Consider the following 20,436-nt stretch of genomic DNA (forward strand, 5'->3'; position numbering starts at 1 on the left):
TTGCAGCCTTTTGTGGCTGACATATAATTTCTATATATATATATGTCAGTTGATTGCAACTAAAAAATAGAGATGTATAATTTATTTTACCATAATGAGTCTTTTGTTCATTATGTCATTCCACCTAGCCTATATTTGGCATACTAAAATTTATAGTGATAGCTCAAACTAGTTACCAGTTTAGCAAACCAAGAGAATATTTGTCTTAAATGGTTCAATCTGTAAATGTGCGATTAAGCAAAAAAAAGCAAATGTTAATGAGAGGTTAACATTTTCATAACCCTAGAAATAGCAGTTTTCAATAATGGGGTTTTCTCTGAAATATAATCCAGTAATGCTCAGTGTTAGTGAACAATGGTTTTGTGGTCTTGTCCATTTTAAATCCCCATTGTTTTCATTATTCTGTAATAAATATGTATATTAGGTCCAGTATGTGTACGTTTTGACCGTTTGTTTTCAGCATTTGAGTACACAGATGACTGATTCATAGGAAGTAGATGGTCTGGTCTGGGTGGTGCTGTGCTGTTGACAGCGTTTTTCGATACACTCAGGCTGTGATTGGCTGAGCATGTGTAAAACCCGAATCCTTCGTTCTGATTGGCTCCCGAGCGCTTCGTTTAAGTGGTGGAGTCTGCGCAGTAGGCGCAGCGCTGAAATTCAAATTTGAACAGAAGTTGTTTTGTGAAGAGAGAGGAGAAGCCGAGAAGAGACAACAGAAGCTGAGAGTCGCTCAGCCTACCTCACCGCGTCCTGTTTATGTACACACAGTAGTGTACTAGACTTTTAAAATACCCAGTTGTTGAAATATTGTTCGAGTAGGGATAAACTATCCGGAATGGATCCATTTACCGAGGTGAGTCGAAGTAGCATTAGCTGCGGTAACGTTAACGTTACCTGCTAATGCTAACTAACGTAACCTTTCTCATGTTTATACTGTTATTAATGTTAGATACATGTTTGTTACGGCCTGAGACCAACCTTTTTACTCACATAGGATTTTAACGTAGGCTAAGTTCACAATACAGAAATGTATAGTAACGTTAATACATGAAATAAGGACAATGTCACGTGTTTTTTCTTTGTCTTGTCAGTTGTCAGCAACCATAAATCTGGCAAAATACGAAATAACACTAATATGTAGCTTGTATGTGAAACGTCTCACGGCAGCAGGTTTTGAAGACGTTTGAGTAACGTTCGTTGTTAACGTTAAGCAGTTCTAAAAGTAATGTAGCCAGGCTATTTACTTGCCAGTCGCTTATAACGTTACTGTATAATAACTCCTATACCCACGTGTTTCGTCCACGTATTGTTCATTCACGCAGCCAAAACACATCACAATCAGTGTAACGTAACGTTCCTCAAATTAAACAGCTTTGTCTCCATTTAAGGCAATGGTATTTGTCAGCACTGGAAATAGTCCAACACTTGACCCACCTTTCTTGAATTCCTCTTTTTTTCGTTAACGCTCTCAACTGACGTTGGAACCACAGACTACAAATGATTTATATCTGTGTGATCACAACTCTTGTCACTCTAGTTCCTGGATTTGAAAATTCAAATCCAGCAACCGCAAGCAGGAGGGGCTCATTCTTGAGGAATGCTGCTAAATGTGACTTCATGTTTTCCACAGTGTCTGGAAAGAGTGGTGCAGGCACTGCAGTGCAGCTGCAGGAATGTGTTGGGGCTTGCACAGTTATCTTAGAGTACAGTAAATCAGATTGTGTGACAGGATGCGTTTGAGGCTAAGGAAAGGGAATGTCAAATAAAGAAAAGAGGAAGGAAAGAGAGCAAGCAAACAGAGGCCTCTTTATCTAGGGTGGGGGACTGTTTTGTGTGTCCTCAGCCGTAATGTTATTTGCTGTGCTTCGTTCCACATATTTGTATTTTCAGATATACAGCACTTAACTTTAAGGATGGAGAATCAGCATATTTTTTTTTTTTTATTTTTTTAAAGGCACAGACTGATTGTCTCACAACAACGACAGTGTAATTATGAAGAGGTCTGATTCGCTGATTCCATGACACAGCATATACTCACAACTATGCTGCAGTGCCAAAACGTACATTACCAGTCAAAAGTTGGATACACCTTCCCATTTACTTGAATGAGAAAGTGTGTCCAAACTTTCGAATGGTACTGTACGTACAGTTAGAAGATGTAAAAGGGGGGTTGCCTGATTTGCAAGTTTCCCATGCATAGCAACTGCGAAACTGTAGGGCAAGTTTGACAAGAAGGGACTTTGTTGAGGAACATAAAGGGCTCATTAGACAGAAATATTTTGATCTCAAACCTCTTCTCATTGGCTTTTTTTAAAGATTGATTTCAGCTGATTACTATGAACACAGTAGTTTAGTTTGACTCAGTCCCACACACACCATCCTGCTGCCAGAAATACTCACTAGAGCACCAAATCTGGATTGATCTGCAGATGGAAATCATTCCCAACAAATGTACCATTTCCCATTTCCTCCTGTTTAAGTATTTTTTGCTAAAATACAGTTGCCAGCTGATTGAGGAAATGATTGAGCCTTTTTAAAAAAAATGAAACTATATATTTGATCTGTGATCAAGAATTTATGTCTTCAGAAGGAACAAATGTGCTTGGGGCTGAGTGCTGCAGACAGGGTAGGGAAGTCAGAAAGGATTGAGAGGCAGACTCAATGTTAATTCATGTTTGTGCCGTCTGCATGGGTCCATGTGATGTAAATCACATGTCATCTGCTCACGTCCACCAAGATTTGCACGTAGCACAAAATTCATGACTGTGCAGACTGTACACACTACAAGTGTGGCCGCATGCATTCAAGTCTGTATTGAAGTATGAACAAAAAAAAAAAACTCATTGGTTTGGGTCTTTTCATGGGATTTGATGACAACAATATAGAATAATGCCAGCCTTATTCTTTAGCTCAAGCCCAAGAGAAACTAAAGGCTTAAAAAAACCCTCAAATTTGTGAACACTTATTAGTTACTTACAAGTTGTAGCCGTAACTCAGTTATTTGGTTTATGTGGATGCATAAGAGCAAATGTTTGCAATTTTATGGACATTTGACTTGATGTGGGAGCAGTCTTTAGCAGAAAACACATTTTTGGTCATTACAAAGGTCTATTTCTGCTGTACAGGAGGTGAACACAATAAAAGCAGCAAAACAATAACAGTACAATAATATTTTAATATAATATCATTCTGCCTTTGTGCAACTAAGTGTATAATATTATTAATGTAAATCACTAATGTAAAATGTTTAGACTGTCAAATCTTTTACAATTTTTGAGATTGTAGTATGTGGTGGCGTTGTGATGTAAGTTGTACCTAATACAATAAAACACTGCACATGTGTATAAAGCAGCCATTGGAATAACTGCTTTTGTCAAACCAGAAACTGTTGGAGCGGACCCGGGCTCGCAGAGAAAACCTGCAGAAGAAAATGGCAGAGAGACCAAATGCAGCAAACAGACAGATGGTCAAAAGACCCAGAGAGCCACTGGCTGACACCAATAGTGTGATCAGTGAGCCAGTTATTGATAAAGGTATGAGCACATTTCTTGTCCTGTTTGACCATTAAGTAGCAGCTGGTTTATCTTTGCTTATATTTTCCTTCCACTTTGTCCCAGTTCCACAGGCGTCATCCAAGCCTTCTCCTTCCAAGCGCAGTCGCTCAGGGGAAAATGTCCAGCCTTCAGTCAGCGAGGAGAACCAGGAGCCAGTGACGACACGACCTGTGTCCTCTATCATCCCAGATCCTCCCACAAACAAGAAACCCCCGGTTGGCCCTGCCAGTGTACGGTCTGCCTCTTCCCTGGAGAGGACTGCCACCCGGCCTGTTGTCCAGTCTCAGCCAGTGAAAACTGTACAGCCAGAGCCAGAGAAGATGACAGTCACCTCTTCTCCTGCTCCTCTGAATATCAGAGAAGTGGAAATGGTGTCTGCCAGTCCAGCCCCACAGAGGAACAAGGAGGACTCAGTGGAAGATTCAGCTCCATCTGCTGCTGGCATGAAATCTCGTCTACAGAGGCTAGCTGAGCAGAGAAAGTGTTGGGATGGTAAGAATACTTTGTGTATCAGTATTTAAAGACACAATCCATGATCAAGGTGTAAACAAAAGGGAAGCTTCACACCAAATTAACAAAACACACAGAGTTAGAATCTGCTATAACTGACTGACAGAAGCTAACAGCAGACAACAACCATATCTAAGTGGTTATTGTTTCCTGTTGCTGTGAAAGTTTTGTTGGTCTGGTTTGTGTATATTTGAACCATTTCTCACTATCTTCCTTTTAAAGCTTATTTGGAACACAGCTCTACAACATTTGGATCAATTATATATATATTTTTTTAAATTTTTTTGGAATCAAAATAGATTGAAAATTTTTCTTCAGTCAGACCATCATGGTAGCCAGTAAGACTCAGGTGTCAGAAAGAAGAGGCCACAATGTGTCAAAAGAAAAATGCTGCACCTCTTTTTTCTGTAGTTGTACTGTATGTTGTTGAAAGGGTCGCTTGGTGTTTAAGCCATCCAAAGTTTGCAAATACTAATTGTCAAGGGTGTGGTATCCACTCTATCAATTGTCTGATAGTCATATAGTCATATTGACCTAAATGATACATATTTCTACCTTTTCAGGCACCTCTGATGCAGTTCCTGACAGCACTCCACTGTCCATGTTGAAGAGACAAGCTGATGTCCCACCAGCTGCTGACCCCACTGTGTCCTCAGGAACTCCACTAGGGAGGAAAGGCAGACTGGCCAACCTTGCTGCCACCATCGGAACCTGGGAAGACGACTTAAGCCACGCTAACATTCCTAAACAGAATGTACAAGCGAAGCCTGCTACTGCCTCTGTTCCCAAGTTTGCCTGTAGAGATGCCAGTGTGTCTGCCAACACTAAACCAAGCACTGCAGACAATGTGGCGGCCAGCTCAGCTGCAAGCAGCAAGTTCACACCCAGCTCTGATCAGGTAGGCTTACGTTAGAAATGCATTAGTCTTGGACAGAGCCTATTACTTCTGTCTGGTTGGTGTTTTATGAGATTTCTAAAACTTTGATGACTGTAGCAGATATTGTGTTAGCAGTCTTCTGCTACATGGTCATTGAAGCTTTAACTGTTGCAGTTATTATTGTCTGTACCTCATGATCATTGCAATAGAAAATACAATGATTGTTACTGTGATAGCTTCCCCATAACTTCCCAGAATTCTTCCTTGTATTATAAACCTCTGTGCAGTGTTTTGGTGTCTGATAAGCCTTCCAACTCTTGGATATGTCAGTCAGACTGGATGTCCTGGATGTATATGTTGTCTTGCCTTTAGCAACTCAAACACACCAACAACGTTAGGTTTTGTTTTTACATAATTGTAGTTTTTAGTCTGAATTTCTGGCCACCATGATGCCCCAACTTGCATTGTTTTTTAATACGGTTTATAAATGAAGAGACTGGATGTGACTTGGCTATTGTATGACTTTTCAACAGGCGGTGTGTTCTCCTGTTAAGTCAAGACATGTGGTTCACCCAAGCCCTCAGAAGGCTGACACCCCTGCTGCCAGACCAGCGCTTCAGTCAGTAACAAGTCCTCAGAAGAGCTCCGTCCAGAAAATAGCCCAACCACCCAGTCCCCAGAAGGCCTGCTCCTCCAGCTCAACATCAGTGCCTCCAAGCCCCCTGAAGAATCAGGCTATTTCCAGGGGTCTCAACCTCACCTCCAGCCCTCAGAAGCCAGAACTCCGTGCCAAGCCCACCATTACCGGCCCCTCTGTCCCACAAGAAAAGGCCACTGTTGGAGCTCCTGGTGAGTCATGTTGCAGGTTATTTTTGTGGGCTCATTCTAAGGTAACGAAAACATAATGATTCTTATTTTCAGGTGATTATACACTAATTAAAACTATCCATTGCCCATTAGGTTGGGCAAGTTCAAAGTTGTGAAAACAAGGGTTCCCTCCCGCTGCTGAAAATAATTGATTAATTCTGGAAGGTTATTGATGAAGCTCTAAGACCTGGTTTTTAATATATTCACCATGCAATAATACTGCAGACAGATTTGATTAGCATTTGATTAGCATCTGATGTTGCAGTTAGTTTGCTCCACATGTATGAAAGAAAATGTTTTGCATTCTTTTACCCTTGATTCCCACCAGGTGTAAAGTCTTTCTTGGAGCGATTTGGAGAGAGGTACCAGGAGCGAACAAACCAGAGCTCTCCAGCAGGGGGCAGCACCCCCCAGCCAAAGACCACCACAGTAACTCCATCAGTTACACCAAACACCAGACTGGTACAGGAGAGGCTCAGAGCTGCCGAGGCTGCAAAAACAACCACTGCTGATCTCACCCAGAGACAGAAGCTGGTGGGTTAATGTTACGGATACTATAATATATACTCTTATTGTTATGATCAAAATGATTCACAAAAATCCCCCCTCATTTCAGGAGCGTGAGTCTGAACTGGCTCAAATTCGTAGTCGTTTCCAAAAGGGCAACAACATGTGGAAAAACAAAGATGAAGCAGCAGAAACCAAGAAAATCACAGACATCAAGGTTGGCTGATAAGTTTGACTTAAGCTCATCTGACAGAAAGTTATGTTTGACATCTCACAAAATATTTACACATTCATAGCACATATTATGTAGTATTTAACAAATAATGTACTTCTCAGGAACAGCTGGAAAAGCCTGTGCAGAGTGAGGTTGCCCCAAGTGAGACACTGGATGAACCCACAGCACCCTCTACTGACAGTACAGATACACCCACCAAGTGCACTCCTCCAGGTATTCTATAATATCTCAGACTGGTGATTGGTGAATTTGGTCCAGGCATTTCAGTGGTCCGTTATTAGTATTAGCAATTGTTCTTTCATCTATTAAGTTCAAATATCCCTTGACTGGGAAAAGAGTTATGTAACAAGTTAGGAATTGCCATCACATTGTTTGTTCATGACTGACAAATTCATTTTGCTGGCAGAACTTTTACAAATCACAAAAACGGCCGTGTTTTTTTTTTTTTAACTTGAGAGGTTGAGCTTGAGAGCTCTGACATGTGACATGGCTATTTTTCACTATGTGTTGCTCTGAAGGTCTTAATTAACAAATAATTTTTACAGCTAAATGCACTTCTTTAATCTGGTAAAAGAGAATGGAGTTTCTTACACAGTTAATGTCAAATAGCAGGTCATAGGTCGGTGGTGTCGCCTCCAGCCTCCACATCCAGTCCTCTGAGAGTGGTCGCCCGTACAGCAGAGAAAACAACTGATGAAACCCCAGAAGAAAAGGAGGAGGTGGTGAAGGAGATCGAGATGAATGTTGACCAGTCCATCAACTCTGCAATTATCAACGAGCTGTTTGATGGAGTCCTGGAGCAGAGCGAAGATCAGGATGATGATGAGGAGGAAGAAGAGGATGAGGAGGAAGATGCCTTGAATATCTCCTCCATGTCCCTCCTCACTCCTCTGGCAGAGACAGTTGCTTCTGTGGTGAGGAGTCCAGAGAGGAGAATGATGGTTGGTATCAACATGAGCTTTGCCTAATTCACTTCAGGTCTTTTGTATGAGCCCATATGTAACAATTTACATCCTTACGAAAAGATTTTCGTCATGTCTTTGTGCAGACCTCAACTCCAGCCAGCTCATTCATTGTGAAGGGCAACACCCCAGACAATGTTTCCAAACCTAGCAAGTTCCAGAGAACCAACATGATACGGACTGCCTCCATTGACAGTGTTGAGGCCTTAGGCGAGGACCATAAACTGCCTTACAGGTAAGAGCTCCCATTCAATACTGAGATGCATTACAGTCTTCTGTGTCATAGCAAACATCCATCATAATATGTATATTTGCGTGTCAGCATTGATGCATACAGGTCCACCAGAGTGAAGGAGACTGAGAGACCTGATGTGAAACAGGTGATTGTGAGAAAAGAGGATGTTTCTCACAGGGCAGAGGAACCACAAGGCTCCAGTCTGTTTAGCATCAAACAGAAGATGAAGGTTTGGAATAATATTTTTCATTTTATGTATACTTACAGTATGAGTTTTCAGTAAACAGCGCAGTGAAGCTTGCGCTCTGTGATAAACGGTGAATCTGTCGTATGTTTATGTAGATCCTGGCGAATGAGATGAACCTGCAGCAGACAGTTATACACCAGGCCAGTCAGGCACTCAACTGCTGCACAGACGAAGAGCACGGCAAAGGATCCCAGGTGGAGGCTGAGGCAGAGAGACTGCTGCTGGTGGCGAGTGAGTTTATCCAGACAATAGATCAATACTTACACAAAGCACATTTGCATATGCCTTTAGAAGTTACTTAGCTTTATTACAGAAAATTTAGCTGTCCTTGTGAATGCTGTATTTGCTTTTTCTTTATTAAAATTTCAAAACCTATGAATCTGGTTAATTTTGGGGTCTTGTACTTAGAAGAACTCCACTGATTGTTCCAGTGTGTTTCCAGATGTTGGGGAGTATTACTGTATAAAGGAAAAATGTGTGTGTGAAATCTGAGAAATCGCTCCATGTGATCACTTGAGTCGGCGTCGGTTGAGGACTAGTCAAGTCAAATTTATTTATAGAGCACATTTAAAAACAACAGGAGTTGACCAAAGTGCTTTACAGAAAATTGAAAAATACAGCTGAATAATTGAAACAAAACAAAATAAATAGATAAGTATATTGTAATAGACAAAGTTAACAATTGTATCATGCTATAAAAAAAATAGGGGGCCTTAAAAGCAATTCTATAAAGGTGAGTCTGTAGTTGGAATTAAAAAGGTGATGGTGATGGATGGGGAAGATCTGACAGAGATGGGGGAAAAAGCTTGGTCATCTCCTGATTTTGACTGGGAAAGTGGAACAGAGAGAAGTAACTGATCAGAGGATCTGAGGGGTCTGCATATAGAATATGGACCAAGGAGATCAGAGATGTAGGCTGATGCTAAACCATTCAGAGCTTTAAAACCAGTTAAAAGAATCTTAAAATCAATTTTATATTTCACTACAAATTTGAAAATGAAAAAATCAGTGAGGTGTGGAGTCAGAAAGAAGTGAGGTTACCAGACCTCCGTAGCCCACTCCTCCTCATCTCTGCTTGACTTTGTTTCCTTTTTACTTCCTCAGCGGAGAGGAGGGAGGCACTGAAGGCTGAGTTGGACCGTCTGAAAGGAAAGGGCCCAGCAGGCCAGAAAAAGGCCCCTACAGCTCCAGAACCCACCAGCATCTCTGCCTCCAAGGGCTCCATCACCCTGCAGGAGCTACGCCTGCCTCTCAAGGCAGACTTTGTTTGCTCCACTGCCAACAAGCCAGGTAGGCTGAAAACGCATTAAACTGCAGCTTGGTAATTTAGAGTAACACTGCACAGTTTCTCAACATTTTCTTTTCACATTAGTCCTCACTATTGCTCTCTATGAGACAACACCACTTCTGTGTACTTACTGCTATTTATATTAATGGTAAAAACTTCAAACTAATGCAAACTACAGCCTTTCACTTACTCAATTCTTAGTCATGCTGTAGTGTTGGTTTTGTCAGTTATATTTAGATTCAGTCTTAGTCCTGACATTGAACTTCTAAAGGAGCTGGATTTAGTCAACTTCATCTTTCACATTCTTAAACTGATGGTTATCAATATTATTCTGTATTTTGATTATTTCAGAGTCAACCAAACATTCCTTCTTCATCATGCTTCGGGCTGGAGCAGAGAATACTGTGGCCACTCCATTAGCAAGCACACACCGCGGCCTCAGTGGAGACACCCTCACCTTCCCTACCAAGTTCACAATGTAAGTCAGGACTTTTGCTCAGACAAATGCGCACACACACACACATCCTCTCATTGTTGTCCACCTTTGTTATGAGGCAGTTTAGATTTGTTATTCGGATAAATGTAATGTTGGTTATCTGTCTGTTATTGTTGTTTTCATTAGTCCGTACTCTACAGTGAGGAAGGTGAACTCTGATTCTTGTCAAAAAACATCAGTTTTTCATTCAATACAGGTTATGATGATCCAGATGATGATTATTTAATATTGACAACAAGTATCCTTGTCCTTTTTCATTTTCAGAACTGATGTGTCCAGTGACTTTGCCATTGATATTGAGATCTATTGCCTGGTGAGTGTTTTACAGATACAGAAATAATGATGCACATGCCTCCTGAAGACATATGCACAGTTCTATTGAGTCTTGCATGATGTAGACAAAACCCAAAAAGTCTCTAACGTCTTTAACACATAGAGTACTGTTATGACATTCTCTCAAGCAATAATTTCCTCTGATTCCTGGGTATGACTACAGATTTGGGTTTCCCAGACCTATAAAATATCATTTCTCTCAATTTGTTAATTTTCATGATATTTGATGCTGCTTTTTCAGTTACAATAGAGATGCCACAACATTTAGCTTTTGCAAATCCTAAAACAAATACTACACAATTTTTTTTCCTCTTCTCTAATGACTAGTAATCTGTTAATATGCACTTTGCTCAAGATGTCAACCTAAAAACACAATCCTTAAAACATCAAATACCTTTTTGACAATCTATAGTTTTTTCTTCTTTTTATAAGCTTTGTTGCTCAGGTGACCTCAGGGTCAACACATTTGTTATTATGGCTCTAACCATTTTCTATAGCCAAACAGCCCCCCCCCATTGGATCTTAGGTCATGTCTGTATGCTTCATCCTCTTTTATATTTTTGGCTTGTAAAACTCTACTTTGATAACTCGTTTAGTTTATTTTCCTTGAGTGTTGCCATCTTTAATTACTGATTCATGGTCTAATGACACCCTCAGGTGCAGAAGCGTGAGGTCTGCATTGACAAGAAGAAGAAACCCAACAAGTCAAAGGTATAGTCCCACTTTTTTGTTTTAACCAAGTGTAAAAGACATTGCCAGTTCATGACCCTTAAAAAGTGTGTGTGTGTGTGTCCAGATAATGTGGAAGCAGGTTCATGAGGCCCATGAGTTGTGTATGGCGGTATGAACAGTTTCTGTGTCAGATCCCTAACTTACTGGTTGGTGGGTGTACACAGTGTAGAAAGGCTTTACAGAATGTCACTACTGCAGAACTGTTTCTCCACACAGCTTCGGGTGTTTATTTCATTAAGTGGAATATTGACTGCTCAACAACATACAGTAATTCCCTCATGCAGATTGAATTGTTCCTTCCATCGTTCCTTTTGAAGCAAAAATACATTATTTGCTTTATTTTCAGGCTATCACTCCAAAGAGATTCCTCGCCATTACAGTAAGTATTTAAATGTTTTTATACTGCTTTTACCATACCGTATCAGAATGTTAGGGACTGGGTGATAATTATTTGATGGGGGTGGAGGCTGAAGCTTATGTTTTGCTTTTTAAAGAAGAATGACCCTCCCTGTGACTTTAAAATCACCCTCATTTCATCAACCCAACCGTGATTTCACACTTAATATGGACAATATTCTTTACATAGTCCAAATTGCAAATTAGTATTTGCCAAAATGATGGTAAACATAGTAAATGATGCATTCTGTTTTTGTAACTATTGTCATGTAACTAGTCATGATTTTTTTTTTTTGACAGATAGATAAATCTTGCTATTCTCCCTTCAGCAAAAAGAAAAGATACATAACCATCCCCCTAATAATTCTGCCTAACTCATTTCTCATCTGTCTGAAATTAGTGTTTTAATTTGTTACTTTCATCTTTTGTTTTTCAGAAAAGTGGACAGACACCAGGTATGTCAACATACAACATCCTTCTAAAGCAAAGTTTGCCCTACTGAGTTAAATGTGACAGAAGACTCTTGCATCTAGCGAGCTGTATGCAGCCCTAAGATTCTCCAGACATTGTCCGGAGTTCATATGTGAAAACAGCTTGTATTTTTGGTTAGACCCTCCTTACCTTGTAAACAGCCACATCTTTCAAACTTCACACCTCTAGTCTCCAGCTTTGGGCCTCCCAGCTCAAGCAAGATACCTGCTGATGTCGGTAGAGTTGTGTATTTTCAGATTTAACAAAGCTCCTCCTGAGCCACAGAAGCATTATACAACCGTTTTCACAGGCTGAGTAGTACTCCTTATGGCAAGTAAACTAATCTTGATGTGTAAAATCAGTGCAGTCCATGATGATAATCATCTGATTCTCTCTATGTAGTTGTGGCCAGTCCAGGAGGCCCCAACGCTGTTCGCACCAGCAACTTTGTCCTAGTTGGATCTCACAAGCTCACTCTCTCTTCCATTGGGAAAAACAAATTTCCTCTGGAGAAGGTATTGAAGACACTTTTTTTTTTTCTCATTTGCACTCATTTGAACTCTTGAGTTTTCTTCTTTGTGCTTCATTTGTCCCGCATTTCAAATATGGCTGGACTTTGTCTGCAATCTATACCACTGTACATGTGTGATGCCAACAGATAGTTCTCTTGAGATCAGTCATATACAGTATGTGTGTGAAGGCTTTACAGAGACTCACAGGACAGTATGATCTGGCTGTGCACTCACTCACCTGCCTCGATATCTGTCTTTTAGATCAAATATGAAGGAAGTGAGAGAGAACTACTCAGTGGCATGTTTCATAAGAAGGTTACTCTCGCCCTATTGTCTATTTCCTTGTTCTGTTCTATTGGGGGAAAGGGTCAACACACTATAACAACATTCTTAACTGCATTGTTACACTAACTATCAGTTTAACCTGTTCTCACTGGAGGGAATGTAAGTTGCTTTTAATCACTGTATGCTTGTCAGGTGCTTTTAACCATCTTAAGAGAAGCTTGCATAACCTTTGTGTCTTTATTTTTTAACTTGCGACTAACATTTCCGAATTGATGACACACTGTCCCAGCTTTTCATGAAGTGTCTGTTCTTTGGATTCAAGGTTCCATTCTTGTGTCCTCTGGAGGGCCACATCTACCTCAAGATGCAGTGTGAAGTTGGCTCCAAGGTGGAGGAGAGAGGCTTCCTGGTGAGTGAAAGCAGATCAAATCATCACTACTGATGAACTGATATTAGAACAGTCTTGGTTTGCTGATGCTGTTTCCAAATACAAATATGTTTACAAGACTCTTTTTTTTTTTTTTTTTTCTGCCCAGACGATGTTTGAGGATGTTAGTGGATTTGGAGCCTGGCACAGGAGGTGGTGTGTGTTATCAGGATACTGCATCTCCTACTGGACTTACCCAGATGACGAGAAGAGAAAGGTAACCCTTTATTTTATTTAGCTATGTGCTGGCTATTCCTGCCTTTTCTAATAAATAGATATTAATTAACTTAACATTCAACATTATTTATACATCTTACCTTTTGATAGTGAAAGTTACCATATTATTCATGGGATCCACCCAAGTACACTTTAGTGCACCTGCACTGAGAATCTGCCCCACACACAGTCTGCATATCAGTCTTTTGCCTGTAAGACTCTGTAAGATGTTTTAGTACCTTTACTGGCATCTAACACACTCATCATTTATAATGTGGAAACTGAAGATCTCCACACAGTCAAAGAAATAGTGCATGTCCTATCCAAATCTAAAGCACTGTGGAGGACCCTCTCCCGCATGCATTGAAAGTCCTCTCAGATGAGACTTAGAGCTCTTTTACAGTTTGGGTGAACATGAAACTCTGGGTTAAATAATCAGTACAAAAGATTAAAAGCTGTGTTAGAAAATAGGTACAAACCTGTGGACATAGAAGTTAACTATGACTCCCAAGGTGCATTTCAGCAAGAAACATCCAATCACTGAGCTTACAATCCTGTGACAAGCACTGCTAACGGCAGGCAGAAGCTAAAGATTATGATGTTCAGTAAAAAAAACAACAATTTTTACAATCCACAAATTAAACCAATTTATATTTTCAATCGATAAATATAATATTTAATGACAGCCATATAATATAAACATTTTTTATGAGAATTCCTTAAATTTGATTATTAAAGAATTGTGACTAAGATATATAGTGAGTGGGAGATTTTCCAGGTGAAAAATAAACTCGTCAGTGTTCTGTGGACAAACTGTTATTGTGACATTTTCTAACTGATCTCAAACACGTCATTGGCCTGTTTTAGAGCTGAGTCCTGATCTGTTATGTTGCAGTATCTGCGGCACTGTGGCAGACCAGAGTAGAGGAAGCTAATTCTTGCACCAGTATGCTGTCTGTTAGAGACCTTGCAGGAGCTCTAAAGGAGATGTTACATTTCTCAGTGTTGTGTAAAAAAACTGAAAGGCAAAGATATCTGCACACACTGCACAGAGGCTTGGGCATTAGACCAAAATAATTGTGTTACATAGCAAATATAAATACCATATAAAGTCTGAATAATCCTAAAAGAGGCTGACACTTGATGTTTCTGTCAAGTCTGTGTTGACCTTCTGTTTTTCTTCTGTTTTGTTTAGAATCCCATTGGTCGCATCAACCTGGCTAACTGCACCAGTAAGAAGGTGGAACCAGCCAACAGAGAGTTTTGCGCCAGACCAAACACATTTGAGCTCATCACAGTCAGACCACAAAGAGAGGACGACAAAGAGACACTAGTCAGTCAGTGCAAGAATACCATGTGTGTCACCAAGTAAGTACCCACTATTAACATACACACACCCTAACATGTCTATCAAAAGCTTTTCTTTAAAGAACAGTGTCCTTGCTTTGCTGATTGTCACTGATTTGTTTTCCGGTGCAGAAACTGGCTGAGTGCTGACACTAAGGACGAGAGGAATTTGTGGATGAAGAAACTCAACCAGATTGTGGTGGATCTGCGTATGTGGCAACCAGACGCCTGTTACAGGCCACTGTAATCACCGCACTCTGTCACATGGAGCCTTTCTCTCTTTTGGACTTTCAATACCAGTGACAAATACAATCATTAAGTGCAATACAGTATGAGAATTGTTAAATTGTTAACTTGTGGATATTTCACAGGACGATAAATAATCAAACACATAAGTTATAGATCTGAGGAAAGTAAATAAAGCCATACATTTGATACATTTCAGTTCAGTATTTTGTGCAGGACTGGGATCCTGGCACTATATTTTATACATGAGGACACATGGGTTGCCACCTTTTTTATGTTAACGCCGATATTTAGTGCGCTTGCCACAGAATGCATGGCTTTAAATTATTTGGTTTCAAAGCTGAAATCAATATAGAAATGGTGTTGAAAATATAGATGAATACTAATTTGAGCACCACAGTTTTATCACTGAATGAATGCGCTACATTTTATCATGCATGATGGCACAGAACCGTACTGATACTTCTGGTAAGTTTTTACTTTATATATTAGCTTTTACTACTTGTGGCAGGACTTTGGCCTGGCTTTTTGTCAGTGCCATGCACAGATTTTTGATACAGCAGTTTTGGACATGTATTTGCAATGTTTGTTTGTTTGTTCATTGTTTAAGTCATTGTTTCAGTGTTAAACTTTTGGCTAACTGCGACATACTCCATAATACAGCCCAAATGATACTAGATTTTTGAGGCTGATATACATTTTTGAGATTTATAAAAATTTGGTAATTGTATATTGACCAAAATATGTACAAAGCAGGGCATCTTGTCCTTGTCACTACTACGGAGGAAAAACTGTTATAGCAACACTGTAATATAAGATATTGGTCAGGCTTTATGCCATACCAGATGTGCCTGATGTAAGAGGAAAAGTAGCTTCTCACAAAGGAAGCCACTTTGCTCCAGCGTCATATTTGCTTTTTCAGAGTATCTCATGGTTTTTAGATTATATATTTTACTTTGGAAGAGCCCAAGAACACCCATTGTGTTAACTATGGAGAGTATGTAACAGACTTTACAGTGGGCCAGCGGGTCTTGGTAAATGTATTTTCAGAATGACAGATTTTCAGCATGTTGATAATGAACACAAATTTACAAAACTACACTTTGTTTTTTCATCCTTTTACATCCATTTTCATCATAAAGAATGAGTGAGCAGGAAATATAAAAGTGCTTTCATCAGATACTTTAACACATGAAAGTTTTCAGTTTGTCAGGTATTAGTGGATCAGTGAGACTTCAATAAATGCCTGCTTTGACCAAAATGGACCAGGTTACTAATGGTTCTTTAGTGCTTCCTTTTGTCATTTTATTGAAATGTAACATTAAACGGAATCTATAATGGTTTTCAAGCTATGAGATATCTTAATTTCAGTGTCGTTCATGTACCAGATAATTAAATCTTTTTGTCAGAACATTAACCAAAAATATAAGACAATAAAAAAAAAAAACAGCAGCTGCTGTGATGGGGAAGTTGTTGATCAATGCTGTTGTTGCCCCAGAGTGTTGCCATAATGCCCTTTCTAAAATTAATTTCTCACATGGCCAGTTTGACATGCCCTGTTTGGAAGTGGCTGCTGTGCCCTTAAAAGAAAGTTGCGGATTTCCTCATTTAAAACTACATGTGATGCAGCAAATAAACAAACTCACATTTCCCAGTGTCTCTGTCATCATGATGGACATCAACAGTACCGCAAGATTTCGCAACGTAACATTGACAGCTAGCCTGCTAGCTAACATTAGCTAACAATTAATGTTATATGAGAAGCATAAGCAGCTTAACACTGTACAGTGTAAGTATTAATACACGTTTTAAAGTTTACCAGAATATTGCTGCATACTGTTAGCTAACTACAAACATACATAGAGTTGCAGTGAGATCTGACGGGTTGCCACTTTTGCAGTGCGATGCCAAGAAATGAGCGCACAAAGCGGAAAATGCAAAGGGAACAAGACAAAATTGTAAGTAAATATCATGAACTTGAGACCTTTTTCAAATATTAAATTAATTATTAAAAATATTAAAATGATGAATAGATAAATTAATCAAAGAATTAGACCATTGACTGACTAATTCAACAATACATATATTTGCAGGGCCTCCAAAAATCAGGGACACACTGATCAAGAAGACTCAGAGGTACCCCAAAGTGGTCAAGATCAGTCAGAGTTACAAGAGCCCCAACGTGATCAGAATGTACAGGTGGACAAAAGACGCTGGACAAAATGTACAAACTGTTTGACATCGAACAGCCGTTTATGTTGTACGTTTATAAAACTACTCGGTAGTAGCAGAACCCACCACATGTGATGCAGAGGGAATACACTGGTCCATCAAAGAAAAATGTCAACATCAGCTTGACCTCAGCACCAGTGTTACTGCAGCAGCAGCTGATGGAGCATCAGTTAACTTTGGTAGAGTAAATGGAGCCCTTACAAAATTGCAGTCTGATGCACCATGGATGGTGGTGATTGTCCATCAGCTTGAGCTGTGCTTAAAATTCATTCTCTACCTGGCATTGTGTCAAGATTTGGTTGACAACCTGGCAGACCTCTCTTTGGATATCCAGAAAGATGATGTAACAGGGTAGACCTGAATCGGCCTGATTTTGAGTGCAGTGATCAACACTATTAAAGTTTGAGCAAAGGCCAAAGTGGCCTTGTCCTAAAATAAACTTAACTCTAGGCCTGGATTCTCTGCCCTCTTGGCTGACATCACAGGAGTGCTGTCTTAAGTGACAGAAATTCAAGGTCTGCCTTATCCAGAGGCTCAAAAGGCCAACCCACTAGGTCATCTAGCACTGTCTGGAGGTTCCACTGAGCAGGGGGCCTCAGCCTACGGGCCCCCTGAAGGAAACCGCAAACATCCCTAAAGTTGATGGAGCCTGACCTGAAATTGCACATACATTCCATTGCATTACCAATTTTTTTTTTTTTTTGTGAGGAATCATGTCTTTGCATTGGGTTGAACTATCTCATTCCTATCAAGCCAGGAATGGAGATGCTAATGTTATAACCTGAAAAAGAATAGAATCAATCAATGAATCAGTCCCTCCTCCAATTAGTACTAGAGCACTAGACTCACCACACAATAGGCCTCATACAAGAAACTGTTCGCACTCTTATCCTACAACTCTCTTTTTTTTCTGTGAGGTTTACTCCAACAAGTATTCCATTTCTGATTCAATAAACTCTTAACTGCCCAAACTGACTGCGAATTGGCCTGATGAATGTCACCTGTTCATGACTCGTAAATTCCGTTCGTACCTAAGAGAAAATTCTTGGTATGAGAAAATTGATGAATGCCACAAAATTTCTTCAAAAACAAAAAATAATATCTACCAATAATGAATATCTCTTCATTTTTCATGATTGTGAAATGGTTTTGGATTTTCCTAAATGTATACCAATTTTATTGGCATAAGTTATAAGCTGTAATTGTCATCTTGCACTCATATTTATCTTCAGAATATAATGGAGAATCTGAGGGGCCAAATTCATTCCGTAGGGCAAACTCAAAGGCTATTACTGATATGTTACAGTTAGTGAGGTTCACTGTTTACATGTAGGCATATTTGTGACCAAGCTGCATCTGAAATATAAGATAGACACCATATAAGTAAAAAAAGAAAAACAAACAACATTTCACAGTACATATACAGTATACTGTATGTCGGATGGTCAAAAAACCCTAATTGAGATAATGGTGGTGGCTCAACAACATAGCAAATTCCCCGTAATCAAGCCAATTCAGGTAAAACATATTTGAGGGAAAACAGGGATTCACTGGTGGCAGACAAAATATGATGTGGACAGTACGAATCACCATCAGGAATATTGACCCTGATACTCCACTGATGCAAATTTGTCTGTCCATGAGTCTGTGTATCAACAATATCATTGTACAATATCTCAGACTCATTGACTGGATTTTGACAAAACCTCAGGAAGTGTGTAAAACGGAACACACAATATACTTTGAGAAAATTAGTTATAGTTAGGGCTGTACTGGTCTCACTGAAACTTCTTCTCAGTTATCCAGCAAGATAAACATCGCCAAATAAGTAATTCTCAGGACCACAGTCTGATGTTGAGAAAATGTTGAGCTAACAAATGACATACATGCATTGAAAACATAAAAAAATATCATAAAAACTTACATGTAGTGCGTCTTAACAGCCATGGAAAATAGGATGATCACCTATATTCTACACCTGGCTTCATGACATGACCACAACAGGAAGTTACATCAGTCTGTTGTCTATATGCCACATGGCCAGCAGGAGGTGCTAAATTAACAAAAAAGTAGCACCAAACCACTACATGGCATCAACACACTAATGCACTAAAGCACACTAAAATACCAATTTTTATACATTATAAACATCAATAATGGTTATGATAATAATAATAATAATAATAATAATGATAATAATAATAATACATTACATGCAGGAAAAACAAAACAAAACACAAAACACTACTCCATTTGCCAATCTCTAGTTAATGAGAGATCTGGGGTTAATATGGTGATTACTTTATCCCAGCGAAAGAGAATATTCTTTTATTTCTCATCACCCATCTCACCCCCATGGCACTCAGTCTAGAACTGATTACTTTTTGATTTCAAATCAACTTACTGAAAGCTTAATAAATGGAAAAAACACTGGGGCTATTTCATTAACAGACCATGCAATGATAGATTTGCAACTGGTCATCTGTTGATTGTTCTTGGAAAATTTGGCTTTGGTCCAGAATTCAAGAAGTGGATCGATGTCTTGTACAGTGTTAAGACTAATGGAATGATTTCATCCTTTTTTACATGATCAAAGTCCACCAAGTAGGGATCTCCTATGTCACCCCTATTATTTCTTTTAGCTTTAGAACCATTAGCTATATCTATTTGAAAAAACACAGATATAAAAGGAGTAGAGGGAGGGAGTCAGGAGCATAAGCTTTTTTTTATGTTTTAAGACATATTGAAATACTTGTGCTTGGAATAATAATGTGTGTCTGATATGATTGTTCAGTTAACAAGTTAAAAATTCTTAAAATTAAATCTACTTTTCTCTCATTGAAAAATCCAGCTGGCCCTAAACTAGTTGTGGTGTCACAAATCATGCTCATAAGTACACGCATTAAACTCAGATTTTCAGGAAACCTAGAGAAACTTTCCACTTTCAGCAGCTGAATGTGAAGACAGCTTTGTAGTGTCAAACTCTGCACAAACATCATTCTGCATTGGACTGACTACATTTACTCAAGCACTTAAGTTAAATTTTGAGGTACTTGTACTTTACTTGAGTATTTCCATTTGATGCTACTTAATACTTCCACTCCACTACATTTCAGAGAGAAATACTCCACTCCACTACATTTATTTGACAGCTTTAGTTACTTTTCAGATGAAGATGTGACACAATGGATAATATAACAAGCTTTTAAAATACATCACATTGTTAAAGATGAAACCAGTGGTTTCCAACCTTTTTGGCTTTTGACGTCTTACAAAAAGCAGTGTGTAGTCGGGGTCACATTTCCGATGTCTGTTAGTTGGTAACAGCTTCACAAAATAGTGATTTTTCCCTCTAAACTTCTCACATGGTTTCATATCAATAAATGTTCAAATGATCCAATATTTCACCAAAAATCCAAGATTAGAGAAAAAGTCCTAAAACTGAAAATAGACTTGTGTGT

The 20,436-nt window shown here is 39.2% G+C and overlaps 1 protein-coding gene and 1 long non-coding RNA gene across 7 annotated transcripts; one reads left to right on the top strand and one right to left on the bottom strand.

The window, feature by feature from the left end:
• The first annotated feature begins 639 nt into the window (after positions 1–639).
• anln (anillin, actin binding protein) lies at positions 640–16,212 on the top strand. Of its 5 annotated transcripts, none has more exons than XM_067611634.1 (25): positions 640–853; positions 3,383–3,533; positions 3,618–4,046; positions 4,628–4,962; positions 5,475–5,790; positions 6,137–6,342; positions 6,425–6,532; positions 6,652–6,763; positions 7,160–7,491; positions 7,599–7,747; positions 7,835–7,976; positions 8,090–8,225; positions 9,099–9,284; positions 9,634–9,760; positions 10,043–10,091; positions 10,769–10,822; positions 10,908–10,952; positions 11,190–11,222; positions 11,676–11,694; positions 12,113–12,225; positions 12,484–12,537; positions 12,830–12,916; positions 13,044–13,151; positions 14,346–14,518; positions 14,630–16,212. In XM_067611634.1, the coding sequence occupies exons 1-25, from the start codon at positions 836–838 to the stop codon at positions 14,742–14,744; spliced, it is 3,597 nt and encodes a 1,198-aa protein (XP_067467735.1). In that variant the 5' UTR covers positions 640–835; the 3' UTR covers positions 14,745–16,212. The 5 variants fall into 5 exon arrangements, with proteins under 5 accessions (XP_067467735.1, XP_067467736.1, XP_067467738.1 ...); XM_067611635.1 differs by having other exon boundaries at positions 7,163–7,491; XM_067611637.1 differs by lacking the exon at positions 12,484–12,537 and having other exon boundaries at positions 641–853.
• Positions 12,731–19,092, bottom strand: LOC137198039 (uncharacterized). Of its 2 annotated transcripts, none has more exons than XR_010931568.1 (2): positions 18,900–19,092; positions 12,731–12,913 (listed from the first exon to the last, which is right to left on the bottom strand). It is a non-coding gene; the product is annotated as an uncharacterized lncRNA (long non-coding RNA). The 2 variants fall into 2 exon arrangements; XR_010931567.1 differs by lacking the exon at positions 18,900–19,092 and adding an exon at positions 16,390–16,478.
• Positions 19,093–20,436: the final 1,344 nt, after the last annotated feature.

The sequence above is a fragment of the Thunnus thynnus genome, chromosome 15, assembly GCF_963924715.1.
Source record: "Thunnus thynnus chromosome 15, fThuThy2.1, whole genome shotgun sequence".
Lineage (NCBI taxonomy): Eukaryota > Metazoa > Chordata > Actinopteri > Scombriformes > Scombridae > Thunnus > Thunnus thynnus.